Source organism: Oryx dammah, unplaced genomic scaffold (assembly GCF_014754425.2).
Source record: "Oryx dammah isolate SB20612 unplaced genomic scaffold, SCBI_Odam_1.1 HiC_scaffold_8, whole genome shotgun sequence".
NCBI lineage: Eukaryota > Metazoa > Chordata > Mammalia > Artiodactyla > Bovidae > Oryx > Oryx dammah.
The window spans coordinates 16,918,695-16,943,467 of NW_024070192.1; the positions used below are offsets into that span (position 1 = coordinate 16,918,695).

The 24,773-nt window shown below is 39.1% G+C and overlaps 1 protein-coding gene across 3 annotated transcripts in view; it reads left to right on the forward strand.

Annotated features, from left to right (window-relative positions):
- Positions 1 to 24,773, forward strand: part of NSF (N-ethylmaleimide sensitive factor, vesicle fusing ATPase) — a 149,238-nt gene continuing 124,465 nt past the window's right edge. The window contains exons 1-3 of one of the 3 annotated variants that reach the window (XM_040245078.1): positions 1 to 90; positions 19,755 to 19,840; positions 21,794 to 21,893. In XM_040245078.1, the coding sequence (XP_040101012.1) occupies positions 79 to 90; positions 19,755 to 19,840; positions 21,794 to 21,893 (198 nt within the window). In that variant the 5' untranslated portion in view covers positions 1 to 78. The remainder of the gene's footprint in view (positions 91 to 19,754; positions 19,841 to 21,793; positions 21,894 to 24,773) is intronic. The other 2 variants (XM_040245080.1, XM_040245079.1) reach the window with 2 other exon arrangements.

The window sequence follows — 24,773 nt, forward strand, 5'->3', positions numbered from 1 at the left end:
GGGCAGCGGGCGCGCGCGGCGGGGGCGGGCTCTGCTTAGCGCTGAGCTGCAGCGGCGGAGCCGGACGTGTCCGTGAAGATGGCGGGCCGGGTGAGTGCCGGCCCGGGAGCCGCGGCTCGAGGCGGGGGTGCCAGGCTCGCGGGCAACGGGAGGTCCAGACGGCCTCAGGGGAGGGGAGTGAGCCTGAGCGAATGGGGTGTTGGAGGGGGCGGCAGGCCAGAGACGGGGGGGGAAGTGGGGAGTGGTGGCAGGGGATTAGCCCTCCTCAGAAACTCCTTCCCCCTTAGGAACCTCGAGGGGAGGAGACCCCCTCGCAACCCGGGTCTCCTGGGGTCTCCTTTAATTCTCCCATTCCATCCCTTGGGGCTTGTCCCCCTAGCTTCTCAGGGTAGCCGCAGTCTCGTGGCCGTCCCAGCCCGGGTCGGAGGGCTCGAGGGGTTTCTCCGCACCCTCGTACGAGGAGGGCTTGTTAGGTGCCTTCTCTGGAACAACTGCGGGGCATCTGTCCGCTCCATTGGGTCAAGGGCTGTGACAGGGACCATTAGGAACCCCATTCCTGGTTGTTCACAATCAGAGGTCTCGGGAAAGGAGGAGGGGGGTGCAAATGACTTTGGCTGTTAACCCTCGGCCATCGGGGGACGTGTCACTGCCGGCTCAGGCAGAAATGCCTTGAGCTTGGAGTGGGGATGGATTTGAGGTGTCGCATTTTGCTTTTATGAATGACAGTCGTTTTGCATGCACCAGGGTATGTTGTAGTTTCAGGGCTTTAAATTTTACTTCCTCCTTTAGCCTCTGAGATCGCGGTGTAGTATGGGTTTGGCTAGGGGCGATAGGACTGGTTCTGTGCTGTACTGCAGTGTGCGTTGAGCAAAAACCTCTCTGAGGGATGGATCCTGTCTAGAGATTACTGGTCATAAACCTGGGGACGTTAACTGCGTCATTAGGGGATAAGGATGTGCTTGACTGATTTATTTCTACTGGAATATTTGAATAAGTTTGCATAGGTTATGCATACACGCAGATAGACTCCCTGAACACAGTTGTAAGTCAGGAGAGTCTAGAGTGAGAAGAGACCTTAAAGGTCATTTAATTAGGCCTCTTTCTCTTCTTTTCCCCACAGCCTTATCTTTTATCTGCAGCTACTTCCTCCACAACAACTCCCTCCACCTGTGCTTCAGTCTGTCTCTCCCCATCTTCTAAGGAACCCCATTCCTGTGTATTCACCTACTCCCTTTTAACAACAAACTCAGGCTTTTTCCATCTTGAAACAAACTCTCCCTCCACCCCCACAGCTGTCACCTTTTCTCTTCCCACCCTGCAGCCAGGAATCTTGATAAGAATTGTCTCATGTATTTGTCTCCTATTTGCCTTCCTCCCACTCATTCCTCAACCCACCGCAGTCTGATTTCTGGTCCCATCATGCCAGTGAAACATGCCTCTAAACTTTAAATTGATGTTTTTCATTCCTTGTCTTGCTGGATGTCTCAACAGCCTTTGACATTGTTGACCGTTGCCTCCTTCATGGAAAACGCTCTTCCCTTGGCTTCAGCCTCCCTCCAGTTTTTAGTCAGACCACTCTTTTGCAGACTCACCCTCCTCTACTCTGTTATTCAATGCAGATGTTCCTCAGGGCTGTGTCCTCAGTCTGTGCTTTCTCCCTAGGCAGCCTCTTCTAAGCCCAGTTTCAACTACTGTCTATATGCCAGTGATACTCAATATTTTACTCCCAGTCCAGACCTGTTCTTTAAATTCCGGATCAATATGCCAAACTATTTAAAACCAAGACACCTCACACTCATCTTGTTCAAATAAACCCATGGTCTTATCCCACCTAATATTTTTACAGTTTCCTATATCAGTGAATGCCATCACAATCCATCCACCTATATAGGTTAGAAGCCTGGCGGATGGGGAGTGGGTCATTCCTTATAATTCTTCATCACCATATCCTCTGTCCCCAAGTAAAATTCATCACTGAGTTCTGTCCCCGCCCCACCCCACCCCCCACCAAAAAAAAAAAAAAAAAGGGAATTGTTAGAGCCAAAGAATCTGGCTTGGGCATTGCTGTTTTAACCCGTATCCAAACACCCACTGGACTAATTACATGGGTTCTGTCATTTTAACGTCCTTAAAATCTCTCCAGTCTATCCATTCACCTCTTTACATCTTCATTTCCACCTGCTTTTCCCGAAGCACTATCATTTCTGGCCGGGACTACTGCAGGAAGCTCCCAAGTGGTCTCCTTATGCCATTCACCACATTGATTATTCTCTCCCATGCACATTGCTGCTTAATCCCCACCCCCCTTTAGTAGCATCTCATTACTTTTGGGAGAAGACCAAATCCTTAACTGGGCCTTTAAGACCCTTTGTGGTTCTGCTCCTGCATCTCCACTCACCGCCTTACTCTCTGTGCTTGGGTTATATAAGCCTTTCCAATCCTTGAACCTCTTATCACAAGGACTTTGCCTGTGCTGTTTCCTTTCTTTATGATGTTCTGCTCCCAACCGTTTACCTCCTACTCACGGATCACTCAGCTACTCAAGGGAGGCCTGTTCTGATCCCATACCAAGTCAGATCCTGTGTTAATATGCTCTTCTGTCTCTTTTTAAACTTTTTATTTTATATTGGAGTATAGCCTGTTAACAATGTTGTGATAGTTTCAGGTGGACAGCAAAGGGACTCAGCCATACATATACATGTATCCATTCTCCCCCAAACTCCACTCTCCATATATTCTTGAAGAACTGTATTCCTTTCCTTAGAGATTTATCTGTCATTTAAAACTTTTTAGCGTGATTATTCGGAGAAGGCAATGGCATCCCACTCCAGTACTCTTCCCTGGAAAATCCCATGGACGAAGAAGCCTGGTGGGCTGCAGTCCATGGGGTCGCTAAGAGTCAGACAGGACTGAGCCACGTCACTTTCACTTTTCACTTTCATGCATTGGAGAAGGAAATGGCAACCCACTCCATTGTTCTTGCCTGGAGAATCCCAGGGACGGTGGGGAGGGGGGCGGCGCCCAGTGGGCTGCCGTCTATGGGGTCGCACAGAGTCAGACACGACTGAAGCGACTTAGCAGCAGCAGCAGCGTGATTATTTGCCTCCACTGCTAGACTGTACTCTCCACGAAAGCAAAGACTGTATTAGTTTTGTATTTACTGTCATCATCAGTGCTTTGTATCTGCCTGGGACAAAGGTGCTCAATACATTTTTGTTGGAAATGAATCTAATCTCTGTCTTAATACTTTAGTGATAGAGGGTGCTACGCCATAAAGCTAGCCCATTTTAGTGTCATATTAGAAAAGTCTTTTTTGTATGGGGTTCCATGTAATTTTTATACATATTATTTCTGCTGTTTGAAACTGTAGAACTAAATAACTCCTTTTTCATGTGATAGCTCCCTCGCTGTTTGAAAACAGGTTACATATTCCCCCAGATTTTTCTCTTTTGCAAATTAAACATCCCCAATTTCCCAAATATCCTCTATTCCAAATCCTTCATCATTTAGGTGACTTTCCTTTGGAAATGTTCTCTTTTGTCAGTGTTTCTTCTATTGATAAAATGTGCTCAAGAGTCTAACATGCTGATCAGTGAAGAATCTCCTTGAACTATTATTCTCTGATGCTGGACAATACCATTACTAATACAGGCTAAAATTGTATTCGCTTTTTTCTGCAGTAAATCACACCCTTGGCCCATACTGAGTGCTCAGTGCTCAGTCGTGTCTGGCTCTTTGCAACTCTATGGACTGTAAACCACCAGGCTCATCTGTCCATGGGATTTTTCAGGCAAGAATAAATGGAGTGGATTGCTATTTTCCCCTCCAGGGGATCTTCCCTACCTAGGAATTGAACCCACATCCCCTGTATTGGCAGGCAGATTCTTTACCATTGAGCCACCTGGGAAGCCTAGCCCACCCATACTGAACTTACAATCAGTTACAGCTCCAGTGTTCTTTTAAAATCAGCACCTCCCCCCTCCCGCCCCCCATACCCCTACATTCTAGGTATTGAGCAGTTGTTTTATTGAACCTAAGTGTGAGACCTTACATTTATCCCCTTTGCAGTTCACTTTTTTGGGGTCGTTTCTGCGACCTATTGAAGGTTTCTTTGATTCTTTCATTTTATGCAACATAGTGGTGCTCTGTTCCAGTGTTCTTCCGAAGAGCCATAGGTTTAATAACGCTGCCTTCTGTGTCTCCATTCTAGTCATTGATAAAAGGTAGGGTATGATGGGGTCAGAACCAGGCCTTCAGCATGCTGCTAGAGACCCACTTCTAGGCTGGCACATATCAGTGCACTTCAGGTACCATTGCTTAACTACAAATATATCTCATTTAATCTGGACAAACTGCTGCTGCTGCTGCTAAGTTGCTTCAGTCGTGTCCGATTCTGTGCAACCCCATAGATTGCAGCCCAACAGGCTCCTCCGTCCCTGGGATTCTCCAGGCAAGAACACTGGAGTGGGTTGCCATTTCCTTCTCCAATGCATGAAAGTGAAAAGTGAAAGTGAAGTCGCTCAGTTGTGTCCAACTCTTCACGACCCCATGGACTGCAGCCTACCAGGCTCCTCCATCCATGGGATTTTCCAGGCCAGTGTACTGGAATGGGTTGCCATTGCCTTCTCCGTGAATCCGGACAAAACCTCCCTGCAAAGTAAATAGTATTAACTTTGTTTACTCTGAGAGAGGGGCTTAGTAACTTGCAGGTTCACAGCCTGCAAGAAGCAAGGTTAGGATTTGAACTCAGGTCAGTTCCCCAATTTAGTTGACAGGGTATAAAGGGTAAATTTACCTTCTTACCTAAAACATTTTAGAGCCTCTGTCAAAGTTTAATTTTTTAAACCTACCTTCTACCTTTTGGAAAATCTAAACCCCTTTGGCTCATCTCACATTGTCTTCTCTTCCTGTAGCCATAACTAACAACTACCTATCCATGTTTAACAAAGAGGGTGAGCCTTGTAATTCTCTTAAAATGGGTTCTGTATTTCCTCTTTGTGGGAGAAAAGCTATCTTGAGTTATTACTGCTTTGGGTTGGTTTAGTTAATTTTGGCATTCTGACATCATCTTGTAAACGGTATTTATGTTCGCTCTATTCCTGAAGATTTGTTGTATCACTGTTGCTGATGATAGCATTTGTAATCTGTATTTCTTTTCCTTTGCTTTTGCTGTCCAAAAAAGAAAGCATCATATTTAGTCCATCTGGGAAACTGAAAAATAAACTGTGTGATGTTATTCAATATATAGCTCCAAGGTCATCAGAACTTGGTTAATCCCTAAATTACTTTGAAGCCCCTAATCTTAAAAATAAAGAACCTGAAAGAAAATAATTTTTGTCTTTATTGTTTTAGTGTATTTGTTATATTAGAAAAATATGAAATGACAAGTTGGATACATTTTATAATATGATCAATTTAAACATATCTGGTTCCTTTTGGCTTTTTGAAAGATTCAATTAGGTAATAGATTTTCTCAGCTCTTTTAAATTTTTGCTCGTAATGAATCAAGATGCTAACGTTGTAATTCTTATTACTGACATTGACTGTAGACTCTTATTTATAAATGACCTCCATGTACAGATGGCTGCCACTGCCTCTGGCCCCCACACTGATTTTCAGAACTCTCATGCTGCAACTGCTCTGGAATCATGGAATGAGAAGCAGAGAAAAGAATCTGAAATGTAGTCTTTATAGCTAAGGAGAGCTGACTCTAGGTAGGGAGAGGCTCCTTAGTGAAGTTCCTCTGATGTTGCATGCCAGGTCCCTTAAACTACCGCTCAAACCACTCCTGAAGAAAGAGGAAAGGGAAGAAGATAGGCTTTCCACATTGCCTGAACTTTTTTGTACTCTTTTTTTTTTTTTTTTAGATTTTATTTATTTATTTAGCTGAACGAGTTTTAGTTGTGGCATGCAGGAGCTTTTAGTTGGCGACTTGTGGGATCTAGTTCCCTGGCCGGGGATCGAACTCAGGCCCCCTGCTTTGGGAGCGCTGAGTCTTAGACCCTGGACCACCAAGGAAGTCCTCTGTACTCTTTTAAAATTACTAGACATCTCACGTTTTGGAGATTTAGCAGTCCCTTTCTGAAAATATACATGCATTAAGGAGAATAAAACCAATGGATTGTTTTCTTCATAAATCCTTACAACTAGTGGAGGTAATTTGTTTTAAGAAATAGGAGCAAGATGATGTTAAATAGGAATCAAAGGGAGAGAACACTCTTAGGTATTGAAAAGGGTTTAGAAAGACGTTAGAAATGAAATTTACCTCATCTGGCTGATGGTCTGGGTCAGGCTATCATATTGAAAAATCTCTTGTAGTCTAGTCCAGAAACCTAACCATTGATAACATTTTTATGGGTGAATGACATCTTTACCAAAAACCAACCTTCAGATTGGAACACAGTGGTAAATTAGGGACAGTTCATGGGCAGTACCACAAGTCAAAACAAATAATTTAAAATGTCTCATAGTTACATTTCTAAGTCAGAGTTTTGCAGTCCAAAGCATATCATCTTTTTGCAATCTTGTATGCAATAGTTACTGTTTTTGTGTGTCACTCTTGTGATTTTATTAAGTATCTTCGAAGGCAGTACATTTTAGAAAACAGAATTGAACTCTTTACAGCACTATCAGATAGCTTCTTTCTGAAACCCAGAGGAATTGATGATTAAGGTATTCTTTATAAGAGTGCAAAGGTGTAAGCTGAAAGTATATTGTTTTACTGTTGGAAATTCTTGTGTTGTTGGAACAGTGAACTCTTGGAAACAGCTGTATTGGCAGTGTACTAGGTGCTTGCTGTAATGCTATTCTGAAGGGTCCATACTCTGGTTATAGTGTATTAGGGAAAAATCTCGTAATGAAGTCCTTGATCATACTTCAGTGTTACTGCCCTTGAATGGGCTCTGAGACCCACCTTACATTGCCTTCAATTTCCTAGTGATTCAAACTCATGATTTCCTACTTATTTTTTTTATGATGCAAACTAGATAGTCCTTGTATGACTGTAACTGTTTCTAGTTCTGTGCATTTTGAACAAGAATAAGTCATATATATCTTAAGAGATTTCAAGTATGCTGAAAAGTACAGCAAATAATATATACCTATATCCATGTGCTCACTGCCCAGATTGTAAAAGTATTTACATACTGTGATATTTGCTTTATATCTTTTAATCCCCCAGAAATAACCACTAGCCTAAAGTTGATATAAATCCTTTCTGTTCACGTCTATGCAGGTTTGTGTCCCTAACCAATATATTGTTTTTTGTGTTTTAAAAATGTATATAATGGTGTTATATTGTATATCTCCTTCTGCAACCTGAATTTTTTCATTTGAGATTGTCATGTTGGAATTAAGTAGATTTAGGTAATTCTGTTTGTTGTGTAGTAGTCTATTTTGTAAATATACCACAATTACCTGTTTTCTTAGAGGACAATTTAGGTGGTTTTCAAATTTTATTTCTTCTGGTATACACAGAAGAAAATACTCATACATACAGAAATACATATTTTTTTTTGTCTATATCTCCTTGCATATGTATGTTGAGTTTCTTTAGGATATGTCTAGAGACATGGATCTATATTCTGTTTGTAGAATTGCTACATAGAATTGCTGGGTAATCAGTTACCTTTATCTTTACCTAGTTATACAAGTTTGTGTTCTTAACAACAGTGTATGATTACCTGTTCCTCATGTCCTCTCCAGCACTTAATATTGAGATATTTTAATTTTTACAATATGATAGGTATAAAATAATACTGTTGTTTAAATTTGCAATTTTCCCTAATTACTAGTGAGATTGAGCATTTTTCATATTGATCGTTAGAGTTTCCTCTTCTGTGAATTACCTTTGCATATCCTTTGCCCATTTTTATTGTTGTTGAGCTGTTTAGTGATGATCTTTTCATGTATGTAGAGTTTTAGATTTAAATTTTATTGTAGTTATAAGTACCCATTTTTAACCTCTGTGTATTGGTGTACTTATATGTTTTAGGATCTTTTCCCACTTTGAAGTCAGAAAGATTTTCTTTGAAAAGGTTTAATGGTTTGCTTTTCATATTTTGGTGTTTGATTCATCTGGAATTTATTTTTGTGTTTGGTGTGAATTAAGCTAATTTTATCTTTCCCATATATATAACCAGTTGTCTCAAAATCATGTGTTGAGTCCATCCTTTCTCCTGCTGATCTGTAATGCTACCTCTGTTTTATATTCACTCTAAGTCCAAACTCATTTCTGTTTCATTGTTCTGTTTGTCTGTATGTGCACCACTATCAGTGTCTTAATTGCCATAGCTTAAAAATTATTCTTGCTATCTGGTAGGATTAGCCGCTCATTTTTCTTCATTTGGCATTTCTTGGCCCTTTTCCATATGAATTTTAGGAGCAACTCAGTCTCTCCTCCTTTAAATTGTTTTATGTTTAAGTTTATTGCCATTGATTTTGACTTATATTTTTTCCTTATATTCAACAGGGGCAGATATAAAGATCATTTCAGTAAAACTGAGCTGAATTACTCTAAGAAGCTGATAAGCTGATTTCTTTCCTCCCTCTCTTCCTCTTTCTTTCCTTTTTTTAAACCATGAAGCCAAAAAGTGCTAATAATTTCTTGCAACTTTGTGCTCTATAGATTTGAAATCAAGTGAATTAGCATCAGCTGTTTATGAGTAATGCAGAGTGTTTTGGTCCTTTACTAAATTCGGAATGAAGTGTTAAGTTCTGATGTATTTTGCACTAGCTACCATGGGGTCGCTAAGAGTCGGACACGACTGAGCGTCTTCACTTTCACTTTTCACTTTCATGCATTGAAGAAGAAAATGGCAACCCACTGCAGGTTCTTGCCTGGAGAATCCCAGGGATGGGGGAGCCTGGTGGGCTGCTGTCTCTGGGGTCGCACAGAGTTGGACATGACTAAAGTAGCTTAGCAGCAGCAGCAGCCAGTGTTCTTGCCTGGAGAATCCCAGGGACGGGGGAGCCTGGTGGGCTGCCGTCTCTGGTGTCGCACAGAGTCAGACACGACTGAAGCGACTTAGCAGTAGCATGTACATCTTTGGTAAGAGAAAATGGGAAAATTATTAAAGTAACAAATATGTTGTCATTTTTGAAATCCAGCATTCACTTTTTTTTTTTAATTTAAAAATTATTGTTGTTATTTTTTGGCCAAGCAACTTGCGGCATCTCTGTTCCCCCATCAGGAATTGAAACTGTGCCCTGAGCAGTGAAAGTGGGGAGTCCTTATCATTGGACTGCCAGGGAATTCCCATCACTGGTGGATTTTTTTTTTTGAATGTAGAGTGTTTTTTAGTGTTATGTGCATATGAACAAACATTTTCTTAGACAAACAATGAAACTAGAAATTATCACTAATTCTGGGTCTTCCAAAAAATATCAGTTTTGGGGAGATTAAAACATTTTAGTTATCCTAGTTACTTTTCTCCTGGAGAATAGTACTGACAAAATTTTGTGAGATGATAGCAAACTTAGATCCCACTGTTTAGAACAGAGCCTGGCATGGAATGATTGTTGAATGGATGAATGACTATTTCTGATTAACCTAGTAAATTATAATTTTGGACAGGGTGTGTAGTTGTATTTTAAAGTTATATTCTCTGCCAGGCTACTGAATACTCTTGTTTATTTTGTTATCCAAGTCATTAGTAATATAGCATAGATCTAATTTTAAAGAGCTGCTGGCCTCCAATACAGTCCTTTTTCTTGATCTTCATTTATGAATTCTTAAGTTTTTTGTTTATATGGACTTTGAATCAGTTTACTACTTATCAAGCATCAAAATAAACTTAATTATAAACTTTTATCAAGGTAGAGGATGAAATGGACCAAAAGCATTATTGAAGCCTTCTTTCCTATATTCCCTTCTCTTCTATTGTAGAAGGAAATGAACCTTTTTTTTTTTTTTAAAGTTTTCTTAGTACATTGATTCTCAAAGTAGAATCTGTAGACCAGCTAATAATGAGCATCACTTGAGAACTTGTTAGAAGTACAGATTCTGCCCCCCACCTTGATTAAATTAGAAACTCTGGGGGTGGGGCCCCTTCAATCCCTTAAGAGTTCTATAGGTGATTTTGGCGAATGCTTAAGTTGAGGACCATTGATTTAGGACTGTAAGCTCTTGGATTCAATTTCTTACAAATTGTTGATGATTCCTGCCCACCCCCCAGATTTCCTTCCAAAAGTATTCTCAACCTTGTTATTTCTAGACTTCAGGGTTATTGAATTGTCTTTCCTTTAATACCTTCACCTACATCTAATTTTCAAACATTTAAGAAAACACAAGTTATTTCCTGCAATATCAAGAATCAGGTCCCCTGACTGACCTTGAAATACTAGATAGCATAGTAGCTACAGTTAATTTTAAAAATATTGTATTCTTGAGATTTGCTAAGACAGTAAATCTTAAGTGTTCTTACCACACACATAAAGTGGTAACTCTGTGAGGTGATGGGTCTGTTAATTAGCTTGTTACCGTAATCCTTACGAAGTTATACTTGTATCAGAACACCACATTGTATACCTTAGGCAAAATTCCCATAAAGCTGAACATGTGCACGTATGCCTGTGATCCAGCCATTCTACTGGAGAGGGTAGGTGTAGGGGAGTGTGTGTGTACATGTATATATGTGTATATACACGTGTGTGTGCATATATATATAGTATAGATATCCAATAGAAATACATAGGCATGTTATTCAAAAGACATGTATGAACATATTGTTAGCAACAGTATTCATGATTAAGAACTGGAAACAACTCATGTATAAATAGTAGTGACATATTCATATAATTATACACTGTAAAAAGCCAGGAAAATGAGCTATTGCTACATGCCAAAACGTGGATGAGTCTTGTAATCATAATATTGAAGGGTAGAAGTCAGACATGGAGTAATACATGGTATGCTAAGTTGCTTCAGTCGTGTCCAACTCTGCGACGCTATGGACCGTAGCCCACCAGGCTCTTTTGTCCTTGGGATACTCCAGGCACGAATACTGAAGTGATTCCATTTATATAAAATTTTCAGCAGGCTAAACTCATCTGTTTGATTTCTGTCTCTGATGGTAGAAACAGTGATTTTTTTAAGATAAATTGAACTTCATCAAAATTTAAAATTTTCATATATCAAGGGACACTACCAAGACATGAAGAGAGAGCCCACAAAATGTGAGAAAATATTTAATAATCATATGTCTGATAAAAGTCTAGCATCCAGAATGTATAAAGAACCGTTACAATTGAATAATAAAAAGAAACCTGATTTTTAAATGGGCAGAGGATTTGAATAGATATTTCTCCAAAAAATAATGTGAAAATAACCAACAAGCACGTGAAAGATACATGTTCACCATCATAGTCATTAGAGAAATAAAAATCAAAACCACAGTGAAATACGACCTCACACCCACTAGGATGGCTATAGTTTAAAAAAGGTGACGATGTAGAGAATTTGGGACCCTCATATACTGTTGGCGGGAATGTGAGATGGTGCAGCCATTGTGGGAAACAGTTTGGCAGTTCTTCAAAAAGTTAAACATAGAGTGATCCAGCAAGTCCAGCAAGTGATTGAAAACGTATGTTCATAGATAAACTTGTACATGAATGTTCATAGCGGCATTGTTCATAATAGCCAAAAAGTGGAAATTATCCATCAGCTAATAGAGATAAAACAAATCCATACGGTGAAACACTATCCAGCCCTGGAAAGGAATGGTGTGCTGTCACGAGCAGCAGCCTCGATGATCTTGAGAACATTATGCCGAGTGAAAGAAGCCAGTCACAAAGATGACAGATTGTATGATTCTATTTATATGAAGTGTTCAGAATAGGCACGTCCATAGAGATAGAAAATAGATTAGTGGTTGCCAAGGGATGCAGGAGGCGAGCATTGGGACTAACTGATAATGGGTACAGGGTTTCTTTTTGGAGGGCTGGAAGTGTCCTGGAATTAGAGAGTGGTGATGATTACACGGCATAGCGGATGTACTAAAAACCACTGAAGTGAGGGTTTCTACCTCCTTATACATTTGAGATGTATGCCTTAGGATGCTTGTCTAAGGTTAAGAATAGGATGCTGTGATCCTTGAATGGGACCAAATGGAGCTCCATTATGTACTTGAGTCAAATTAGAGGTAGCTGTGGGATTAAAACACAATCTTTTAGTTTATTCACCTAAAAATTAGACTTTTTTTTTCTTCTTCTAAGCATACAAAATTCAGAATGAGTCATGTTTAAAAAATCGTTTAGAGAGAAGTAATATTCTTGTGTTATGAGAAAACAAAAATGTTAGCTAGAGTGAGGCAAATAGTGTTCTTTAGATTTTGGCAGTAGGAAAGAGAATTGTGAGCTAGGGTGTTTGCAGGTGTGTAAAGCTTTTAAAACAGTGCCTCGCATGAAATAAGCTCTCAAAACACATTAGCTATTATTATTGACACCACCCCACCCCGGCCCCCCCCCCAAGTGGATAATCGTGTCTCAATGCCTTTTATTGAATAGTTCAGCTTTCCTCTACTGTTTCTAAATTTTACCTGTTAAGTTCTTGCCTGGTTCTGTTTCTGGATTGCTTTTTCTACTTCACTGAACTGTTTCTATACTAGTACTATGTAGTTTTTTGTGTTTTTTTTTTTTTTTTTTAACTGTACCAGGCAGCTTGTGGATCTTAGTTTCCTAACCAGGGAGGGAACCCAAGCTCTCAGTGAAAGCACAGAATCCTAACCACTGGACTGCCAGGGAATTCCACTACATTGGTTTAATTACTGTGTATGGAATCAAGATTGCTGGGAGAAATATCAATAACCTCAGATATGCAGATGACACCACCCTTATGGCAGAAAGTGAAGAGGAACTAAAAAGCCTCTTGATGAAAGTGAAAGAGGAGAGTGAAAAAGTTGGCCATCAGAAAACGAAGATCACGGCATCTGGTCCCATCACTTCATGGGAAATAGATGGGGAAACAGTGGCTGACTTTCTTTTTTTGGGCTCCAGAATCACTGCAGATGGTGACTGCAGCCATGAAATTAAAAGACGCTTATTCCTTGGAAGAAAAGTTATGACCAACCTAGATAGCATATTGAAAAGCAGAGACATTACTTTGCCAACAAAGGTCCGTCTAGTCAAGGCTATGGTTTTTCCAGTGGTCATGTATGGATGTGAGAGTTGGACTGTGAAGAAAGCTGAGCACCGAAGAATTGATGCTTTTGAACTGTGGTGTTGGAGAAGACTCTTGAGAGTCCCTTGGACTGCAAGGAGATCCAACCAGTCCATTCTGAAGGAGATCAGCCCTGGGATTTCTTTGGAAGGAATAATGCTAAAGCTGAAACTCCAGTACTTTGGCCACCTCATGCGAAGAGTTGACTCATTGGAAAAGACTCTGATGCTGGGAGGGATTGGGGGCAGGAGGAGAAGGGGACGACAGAGGATGAGATGCCTGGATGGTATCACTGACTCGATGGACGTGGGTCTGAGTGAACTCCGGGAGTTGGTGATGGACAGGGAGGCCTGGCGTGCTGTGATTCATGGGGTCGCAAAGAGTCAGACACGACTGAGCAACTGAACTGAACTGAACTGAACTGATGGTATGTCTAGTAGGGCCAGTCTCATTCTTTATGAAATTTTGCTTGGCTGCTTTCACAAATTAGAAAAAATTTCGTTCCCCTCTCATTTTGCCTACTACATTTACTTTGCCAGTTACAGTTTAGATTGAGTTTGCTAAAGTCCCATTGGGATTTTCTTATAATTACATTAAATATATAGGTTAATTTGGAGTTGATGATATCCTTACAGTATGTGCTTCTGTTGGTTTTCTTCATATGGATCTTATATTGATTAGCTTTCTAGATATATTTCTCAAACAGTTTTTTAAATTCCACAAATATTTATTGAGTGCCTGTTATATTGTTCCAGGTAATTCTCCAAATTTTAAAGTAATGTAATTTGAGGCATTAATGAACTTGCCCAAATTAATGCAGTCATGGAGAGGAAATTATTCACAAAGCCAAGGACTCAGTTAACTAGTTTATGATTTGGTGTTCATTTTAATGCTGAATCATTGGTTAATCCACCCAGTATAAACAAAATTTTAACTCTTTGTATATTTATCAAAAGATTCTGTGCTTCAGAGCATATTTTGTAATTTCTTACTGAGCTTATTAATAAAAAGTATGTTTTCTTAATTTATGGACAAAAATCCTTGTCACACTGTAGTCAAAGAAAACTAGATTTAACCAACATGGTTTAATTATGAAGAAAAAACACAATAAGCAAATTATGAGACGTTGTCTTATATTTTCATGAATAATGACAGTATCCTTACAGTTATTTTCCTAATGTGTGAGGTCATCACTGTTTGTGCAGAAACAAAGATCTGAAATGAAATATACCATCAATTAGCTTTAATACAAAACTTTTAATTTGGCTAGTAAAATAACATCTATGTAATTTTTAAGTTGGAAAATGCAGAAAAGAGGAAAATTAATTAAATTACTCGTAGTCCCATTTTCCAGTCACAGTTGTTTTTACATTTTGATGTGTTTTTATTTAATTGCTTTGCTGTACTGAAAAATATCAAACTGTAAAGTAAAATTTATATACGTGTATATACACACGTGTGTATATACACGTATATAAATTTTACTTTACAGTTTGATATATATATACACACACATATATGTATACTATTCTGTGTATATATATATATACACACGTATATGTATACTATTCTGTGGTTTGAATATTATGAGGATATATGAAGTAGACATGTTTTAGTTTACATAGCTATCATTTTGAAATAGGACTTTTAATTTGCTTCTAATTCATCACTGTAAAGTAATGCCATAGAGGACGACTTTGTACATAAAAGTTCTCTATATTTAAAATTATTTTCCTAAGATTAGTAAGGGTTATTTATTGTAAAATAGTTGCAACCATTCAGAACTCTGAAAAGTGAAGATGTTTCACTTACACCTTCTTGTTTCACCTCAATAATAACTACTATTAACAATTTACTATGTCTTTTTTTTAATTAAAAAGCATACTCTACATACTATTTTATAATACTGTTTTATACCTTTTTTAAAACTTTGCACTATATTGTGGATATTCCCCTTGTCAGTACACACAGAGGTACCTTGACCTTTTAGATTGCTGCATACTTGTAATGCTTTTAACCATGGTGCTATTTATGGCATTTATTTAGCTTTAGGTTGTGAATTTTTTTTCTATTACAAACAATTATTGCATATCTCTATGATAGTCATAATAATAATAGCTGAGATTTATTGAATATTTACTCTGTACCAGGTAAATCATGGTATCTCCTTTGATCCTCTTATGTATGTTTGGGTAGGTGTGGATTTTTTCCCATGTCCTTATGTTTCTGTTCCTGTCCAGGGGGAGAGTAGAACTTTAGATCAAATTCCTTGCCTCTTAGGGAAGAATTATTACAGAGGGGAAAAAAAAAGTCTTAACTCTCCTCCGGAGGAAGAATTGCCAATCTTAGTTAGTATGAGACACACACAGGAGTGTAGGTTTTATACTTTCTCTTTTTACATTCTGTGCCCAGGACTAGCAGGCCAGTATGGTCAGTAACCTTAGACGGCCTTTTAGAGATAGATCTGGCCATTCTCCTAGTTTGTTATTCCTACAGTTGAGATGAGACCTGGTTGGAAAGAGAACTGTCTCTTCTGGAAACCTAGCTATCTCTCTTTTAGTAGGCAAGAGATTGGGTCTCTTGATTAGGTCTTTGTTGCATGAGTGTAGGTACCTTGTATCCAAACTATATTTTGTAGTTTGAACATTTATACCATCTTTGCAATGGGAATTATTGGAGACTGCCCAACCATTAAAAAAAAAAAAAAAACAGACCGTCATTTCTCAACTTCATTGAGGTATAACCTCTGCACAATAAAATATGATCAAGACATAGAACTATCTCAAAAAATTACTTCTTGCTTTTTTGCTGTCCATTTTACCCCCATCCCAGTCAATCACTGATTTTGTGTGTGTATGGTTATTCTAGATTAATTTTTTCTCTTCTGAGATTTCATCTGATTCTAAGATGAGGCTTAAATAACATAGGGTGACCTCTTTTAAGCATCTGGCTTTACTCAGCTTTATGGTTTGAGGTTTATGCATGCTGTTACGTATATCAGGACGTAGTTTCTTTTTAATTGCTGGCTAGTGTCCATTGTATGCCTGTGCCACAGTTTGTTTATCCATTCAACTGTTGGCAGATCTTTGTGTTGTTTCCATTTTTGATTTATGAATAAAGTTGCTGTGGACATTTGTATACAGGTCATCGTTTTCATTTCTCTTGACTTAAAATCTAGGGATAGATCTGCTGGGGCACATTGACCTTTTAAGAAACTTCATCACGTCTTTGCCAGTATTTAGTGCTGTCAGCTTTTACATTTTCCTTTGTGTGTGTGCATGTGTTTATGTGTTTCTTTCGAATACCAAAATGGGAAGTCTTTTCTTTTTTTTTTTCCAGTATAATTTTGTAAAGGAATTTTAAGGCCTTACAGGATGTCAGGAGGTTCATCTATGTGAATAGTTACTAGTCTGAGATGGATAGTGTGAAGGGTATTCTTACAGGTTCTCTGCAAGATTACTATAGGACATACAAGTTTGACTTATTTCTGCCTATCACTTCTAGTCCCGCAGAACTTGAGAATTTTAATAGAAATTATTATTTCAGGAGTCATAGCAGAGTGATTCCATAGGCCTGAAGACGGGTGTTACTGATGGCCTTTCTCACACTGCTTTAGACTAGCAACGTCCAATGAAACTGTCTGCAGTGATCCCTGATAGCCGTGTGTGGCTCTCGAAATGGGACTAGTGCACCTGAGGAACTGAGTTTTAAAATTTTAACTAGTTTCAATTTTAATAATGTGTCTAGTGGTTACTGTATTGCACAGTATATTTCTAAAATGTTGTTTTTCAGGAAACACATAGTTGAGCGAGACTTGTTAGTTGAGCTGGCTCTGGAGCAGGTTCATATAGGTTGTCCTACTTCCCTTTCCTGTGGAGGAATTTGTGTCTCTGGAGACATGTAACCTAGGCCTGAAGCACCACAGAGAAGACCAGTGGGTTCATGAGTGTTGCAGTTATTTGTAATGAGGTCTTTTAATCAGGTACTACATGCTTTGTTTTTTTTCTTTTTAATTTTGCCCTGCTAATTCTTCAGTAAAAAATAAAGCATATACTTAGAAATCTAATTTTTAAAGCTAACCTTTGGACAAAAGTATGTTATTTAAATTTGAAAAACTGCAGTGTTGTCTGGAGGAGTCCTGGTTACACCCCTCTCCCGTTTTTTTTTTTTTTTTGATGAGACGAAGCCAGTTCTCTTCCTATACTTTAAAGGCGCTCACACAAGTAATGATGTAGTTAGTTAGTCACGCAGTTGTGTCCGACTCTTTGCAACCCGATGGACTGTAGCTCTCCAGGCTCTTTTGTCTATGGAATTCTCCAGGCAAGAGTGTTGGAGTGAGTTGCCATGCCCTTCTCTAGAGGATCTTCCTGACCCAGGAATCGAACCCGGGTCCCATGCATTGCAGGCAGATTCTTTACCATCTGCACCACCAGGGAAGCTTGATATAATTACTTCTGCTAAGGTTTCCTTTAAAGGTTTGTTGAGATTTTCATACTTTTGAGAAGCAATGAATTAATAATTTTTTATATTTCAGGTTATTAAGGAAAACATTTTATAGTCTTTAGACAGTTAAATGTTCTAGTAACTCAAATAGTTAAACTTATAACTAAAATTTCCTGTCAGTTTCAATATATTCATTTCATAGTAGTTATGTGGACATTGTGGCTGGGCTTTTGTCATTGTCTCCTAGAGGCAAGGTCAGTATTAGAAAAACTGTGGAATTTTCCTTTGCCTTTATTGTGCTAAGTAAACAGCAACTATTTATAGGGACTTATATTCTAATGAGAAAATGAGATATCCTGCTTGGCTTGCCATAAAAACACAGATGCTTCTAGATTCCAGTAGGGAGGCCTTTTGCTCACAGCATCTGTTTCAGTTACCCAGCCAGATGACTTCTACAGACTTTTTCACTCTTTTAAAGGACACCAAATCTTTGACAAGAAAGCAAGTTCACAAAGGGAAAGGTTAAGTTAGCATTTTGTAAATTTTAAAATAACTTTGGGTATATCAGTTCTGTGTTAATTGAATTGTATCACTTCTTGAATAACCTTGAAATGTCCTTTGCATCCATGTTCTTTGAATTGTTTATTCTGCAGTTGAGGTAGATTGTATTGATCCATACATACTAAGTTCATCTGTTCAACAAATGTTTGGTGAGCACTGACTGTGTCTAAGCCCTGTCTTAGCCTTGAGAACCGTAGACACGAACAGGGTACAGTCTCAGTCCTTAAGAGTCTTATGTCTTTCATGCAGTATAAACAGACAGTAAAAATATTCTTCCATTTGACATTTGTGTTTTCAGGAGGGGAAGGTGTTTAGGAAGGTCTTCTAAAAGATGTAATTCCTGAGCTGAGAGACTGTGGGATGAGTAGGAGTTGACTAGACAAGGGGCTCAGAGTTCGGGAGAGAGGAGGATGTAAGAGAAAGAAGCTTTTGTAGGTGAGAGAGACCCTAGGGTGAGTGGGAAACAAGGTCTGCACATTTTGATCAGGTGGCTGGTCAGACTGTGATTATGGGCAGAAGTACTGCTTCATTCAGAAAGCAGACTTGTGACCTCAACCTTGTTTGTGTCATGTTCTGAATTATACCCCAAAGGGTTATCCTGCAAACCTTCCAGCTGCACATGCCCACTTCAGAGTCCATTGCTCTGAACGGCGGGGATAGCTGTGTTGAAACTAGCCTTTTAGCTTCAAACAAAAGCAAAGCAGAGTAATTTATTTCCCTCTATAAATTTGTATTTGGAAGACAAATTTACGGAGAATCAGCTTTGGCTTGTTTGAAGAATGAGCATGTTAGTCATAAACAGACTACGAATGTCATATTTCACTAACTAGGAAACCCTAGAGGATGGAGGAAGGATTATTGGTTACATTGTATAAAGGAATGTTTTGCTCATAGCTGTTGGCCAAAAGGACAGTTAATTGCCATTTTATATTAAATATACCTGTAATTATTTTTGTTGGGAGATACTTGGAAGATAGCTTTTATTAGTCTACAGGAGATATGGTTCATACTATGTGGGATCTCTTATGAAGAAATGCTTTTTCATGATATACTTAATCAAATTTATATCATTGCATTTTTATCAGTCAGAATCTTTTATTTTTTGAAGAAGTGGAAAACCCAACCCAAGTAAGCTTGAGGAAAAGGGGGTTTATTGACTTAGCAAACTTTCAGAACTGGTCTCCAGGGCTTTAACTTCTTTGTCAGGTCTGAGTTTCGAGGTGTCAGTCTTTCTCACCTTTGCTTTCTCTGTGACAGTTTTATTCTTTCAGAGCAGAAAGTCCTTCTTCACGTGGTGGTAACACAAGGGAGAGTGCCTGTCTTCCAGCTCCTGTCTATGGGAAATCCCATGGATGGATTAGGACTCTGATGATGGCTGTGTGCTGTGATTGGCAGGCCCGCAGGAGCACATGGAATGGGAAAGGAGCAGCTGCTGAGAGGCAGGGTTTGCTATTATCAGAGGAAGGGGTGCCAGGAGTCAGAAACATTGTGTTTATTACAAGTAATGGGAAAAAGGGAACAGGAAGGCATAACATATTCTTTAAGGATATAAAAGGTGACTTAATTTCGTTTTCCTAATCATTCATTCTTATAGAGTATGCAAGCTGCAAGATGTCCTACAGATGAATTATCTTTAACTAACTGCGCAGTTGTGAATGAAAAGGATTTCCAGTCTGGCCAGTGAGTATCTGACTTCATTTTCTTCTTACCTGCAAAGTGGTATTTTAAAAACTTGTCAAGTCGTCATTTTTTTTTTTTTTGAAACCTTGGAGTGTAAGTTTTTAAATTCCTCTTGATGAATTGGAAAATGGAAGAGATGAAGAGTTGTGTATTTACTGCATCAAATTTTGGTAAATATAGTGTTTTCTAAGTCATGCATGGTTTTTTATATGTAACTTTATTTTTCCATTGGTTTTCTTAGCAGAGCTAAGCATACTGGTTATATGACTCATTATATAGTGTAGTCATTAGGTTTTTGGCTCTGGAGTCAGATGGTCTGCGTTTTGATCCTGGTTCTGCCTATTACAAACTGGGTGACTGTGAGTAAGTTATTTACCCTGACTGTGCCTCAGTGTGTTGATCTGTAAAATGGGGATGATGATACCATCTTCCTCAGGGTATTGGTGAATATTGAGTTACACAAATAAATCACTTAGAACAGTTAGGTCCTTAACAAATATTAGCTGTTTGATCATTGTTACTCTGACAACCCAAGAGACAAGAAAATTGGAAGATGAACAGCTGTAGAATCTTAACAAGCATTTTTCATGGTCGTTTTTTTTTTTAATTCATTTTTTAATTGAAAGTTAATTGCTTTACAGACTTTTGTTATTTTCTGTCGTACAACATGATTCACTGTCATTTATTTTGGTTCATTTACATCACCCACTGCCCAAACTTCTGAACACCATGCTACCGAGTTCAGTGTCATCCATAGTGCTACTAAGGTTGGTAGAAGTAAGGACGTGAAGGGGCAGTACCAGAAGGCAGGCTAGGGAAATGAGGAAGGAAGTGGGATTTTAGCTGAGCCTTTTTCTGTTTTTAAAACTATCTTTGAAATACATGAGTCTCACAGAGTTAGAATTGCTAACTGTTTGTGGTTTTTGCCCTCAGAGTAGAGGGCTACATTACATGATAGTATTAGCATTCTTTGCAGTCCTAAAAATTCTGTGACACAAAACTTTCTACATATAAACTGGACTATATATTATATATAATCAGTGTGAGAATTTGCTTATGGAATTCTTTTACATGTCAAGTGTTCACTGTACACATGATGGGGTTACTTAAAATATAGTGGATATAAGGAACTTGTATCCTACTGACAAAATGATATGTATAGAAATGTTAGTCATTAATATTTTTTAAAATTATAGTATTCTAAAAGATAATTTTAAAAAAGATAGTGTTGCTATAACAAGAGTTTGAAGCTTCTGTCTCCTACACAGTCTTCTGAGTTTCTTGGTATAGGAGATTTATCATGAGATAACTATATTTCATCTGTTTACTTGCTGTGTTTACTTCTGAGCAGGGTGAATTACAACAAAATGCTTTGAAATAGTATTGATATCTGTATGAAAGCTGATATATTTCATGAAAATTTTTCATTTTTACCACCTTTTAAATTTTATAGGCTGTTATTATTTCAACCTGTTGTGGAAATCTGGAAAGAGATTTAAGGAATAGTCCTAAAAACTAACTTTTTTTGGACTGCCATATCCATGGCTCTTCTATCTCTGGTTCTTCTTCCTTTGGTCTAGTTAGTATGTGAAATAATTCTCAGGAGAGGAAATTCATCTAGTTTTTACTTAGCATCAAGTAAATCAGTGCCTTCAATTTTATGTAAACTGGAAATGTAATGAGGTTGATGTTTCAGATGGCATGTACTGTCTTGAACTTGGTCTTGATTCTGCTTGATGTCTGTTTGGTCCAAGGTGGTCCTTATGCCTAGAAAACACTGAATTGCTGACAATTTGTGGAAATGAAATTTGTGGTCCTATTTCTTCAGGACTCATATAATGGCATATTTTCACTCGGTCCTCATCAAGCATCATCTGTTGGAAATGAGCATGTTAGAGTTGATGTTCTTTATTTCCTTTGACATGGAGTGTTGACTGTGTTTCTGTCTTGTAGGCACGTGATTGTGAGGACCTCCCCCAACCACAGGTACACATTTACACTGAGGACCCACCCATCTGTGGTTCCAGGGAGCATTGCATTCAGCTTACCGCAGGTAACTAGGATGTGAATTTATTCTTTTCTAATCTTGAAAGTCATAGAAGAATCAATTCATTTAAAGCAAGCTGTATCACCCTATAATGGCATTGATTCATATTGACGAAAACCATCTAGGTGTTATATAAGGAATTTAAAGATATGTTCTTAATTGCCAATTTTTACTGTATCTGTCTTTTATTGCCTTGATTTTCCCCCCTAATTAATTCTGCAGTGATATCAGTTAGCTATCAGTGTCAAGTTATTTTAATGTTAGCTCTCAGGGTAATAGAGAATATATAAAAACAGCACTTACATCTAAAATTGCCATCTGATAATAGCGTTTTTAAACACAATGATGTTAGACTAAAGAACGTGATATGAGTAGGGCTTCCCTGATGGCTCAGTGATAAAGACTCTGCCTTCAGTGCAGGAGACACAGCAGCATGCGGGTTCGATCCCTGAGTCAGGAAGATCCCCTGGAGAAGGAAATGGGAACCCACGCCAGTATTCTTGCCTGGAGAATCCCATGGACAGAGGAGCCTGACTGGCTACATTCCCAACAGTCACAAAGAGTCAAACATGCCTGAGTGACTAAGCACAGTTGTTATTTCAAATTACAGCCTAACTTGCTGGGCTCCCACAATAAGTGGAAGGATTATGATTAGGTTTATAGCTGTTGGTAGATTCTGTGGAGGGGAAATTGCCTAACACTAAGGCAATGGCACTCCACTCCAGTACTCTTGCCTGGAAAATCCCATGGGCAGAGGAGCCTGGTAGGCTGCAGTCCGTGGGGTCGCGAAGAGTTGGACACGACTGAGCGTCTTCACTTTCACTTTTCACTTTCATGCATTGGAGAAGGAAATGGCAACCCACTCCAGTGTTCTTGCCTGGAGAATCCCGGAGACGGGGAAGCCTGGTAGGCTGCCATCTATGGGGTCGCACAGAGTCGGACACGACTGAAGCGACTTAGCAGCAGCAGCAGCTTGCAGGCAGTATATTATATATATATGTATATATAATATATTATATATATTATATAATATATAATATAGGAACATCGCAAGTACTAGTCTGTACCCTTTCCTCCCTTGTCATCTTACTCAGGCTGCTGATCCTTAGTCCTAAACAGTGCAAATGCAACCCGTACCTCCTGTACTATGCCAGTTGATTGCTGCCCTCCCACCCCTGGAGGTTTAGGGAAGGAGATCAAAAGGAGAATTAACTCCTTAAGGAGCCTATAAAGATCTCTTGAATCCCTCACATGTTATGGGAAATCTTCATTTGCTATTCTCTTTCCCCCTTTTGGATGCCTCTGCAGTATCAGGACTGCTTTTTGCATTTGTTTATATAGATCAAAGGTTTGGAATGTTCTAGAGCTTACCAGCTTTCTTAGAGCTAAATTTGGGGCTCAGCTGGCCAGAAATGGGATTTCTAACCATTTTCCTTGTCTCTCTGCTTTAAAAAAAATTTTCCCCAACATTTACTACAGACCAAGAGCTGCTCTTACGTGCTTTTGCATGTGTTCCCTCATTGAATTCTCTCAACAACCGCAGATGATGGATACTATCATCATCATCCTTGAGGCTATCTCTGGGTGTAGAACCTAAATGTGACCCCAAATCTGGGCTTAAGCAGTGTGCCTCTGCATTTCCGGTTGGCCGAAAGTGGGATGGAGTATGACAGAAGGGGGAAGTGAAGGGTGGAGAGGAGGTGAGAAAGCTGGGAGGGAGAGCACTTGTGGCATGTATTCAAAAGGCAGCATCTTCTTAACCCCTCACCACCACAAAGTTCACGAAGTTCAGATGAGAAGACAAACTAGTTTTTCAGCCAAAGGTTATTTTTCTCACTGTTCTTTGAACTGTTTTCAGGAAGTACTCATTTTGAATCTATATCAATCCAGTCCTGAATTCCTGCCTGAACACAATCTGTCCTGCCTCTGTATATTCTTGCCGTTGTAATCAGTCAGCACCTAGGGAGAAGCTGAAAGCCTTGTCACAAATGCCTGACACTTCTTTGGCTAGTACACAAAGAGTAGTCATGACCATCTAATGATGTGAATCCCTGCTTGGTTTCATTATAGCCTATCTGATGAGTTCTGATTTATTTTTCATGAATTGAACATCTTTCTTTTTGTGCCATTGTATCAAACAGTATAACTATCCACAGTACGTTTAGAATCTGAAATGTCTGATACTCCGAAGGCCTTCAGGAGCATTAAAATATTATGCAAAGGAGCATCCTACTCAGTGGTGCCGGCTTTACTGTAAAAAGGCAAACTTTCTACTTTTTGAGGACAGATATTCAGGTATAAATAAACTATAGCATATGTTTGCTAGGGCGGCTGAAACAAAGTACCACAAACTAGGTGGCTTAAAATAACAGAAATTTATTCTCCCACAGTTCTGGAGGCAGAAGTCTGAAATCAAGGTGTCAGCAGGGCCGTGTTCTCTCTGAAGGCACTAGGGAAAAATCTGTTCCATGCTTAGCTTCTGGTGTAGCAGACAGTCTTTGATGTTCATTGACTGGTGGATGTGTCACTCCAGTCCCTGCCTTCACTGTCACTTGACTTTTTCCCCATTGACTGTCTCTTTTTTCTTATAAGGAAGCGTATTGGCTTAGAGTCTACCTTAATTCATTGTGACCTCATTGTACCTTGACATCATCTGCAGAGACCCTGTTTCCAAATGCTGTCACATTCATTGGAGCTGGGGGCTAAGGCTTTAATGTATCTTTTTTGTGGGACACAGTTCAACACTTAACAGCCGTGGTTTAGTCTTGGAATGTGTACATGAAATTCACAGAAATCCTGTTTTCCTCATTTCTCTAATTTTGATGTGGTATTAAGTGTCTTTTCTCTGGGGGGGGGGGGGGGGGGGGGGGGGGGGGGGGGGGGGGG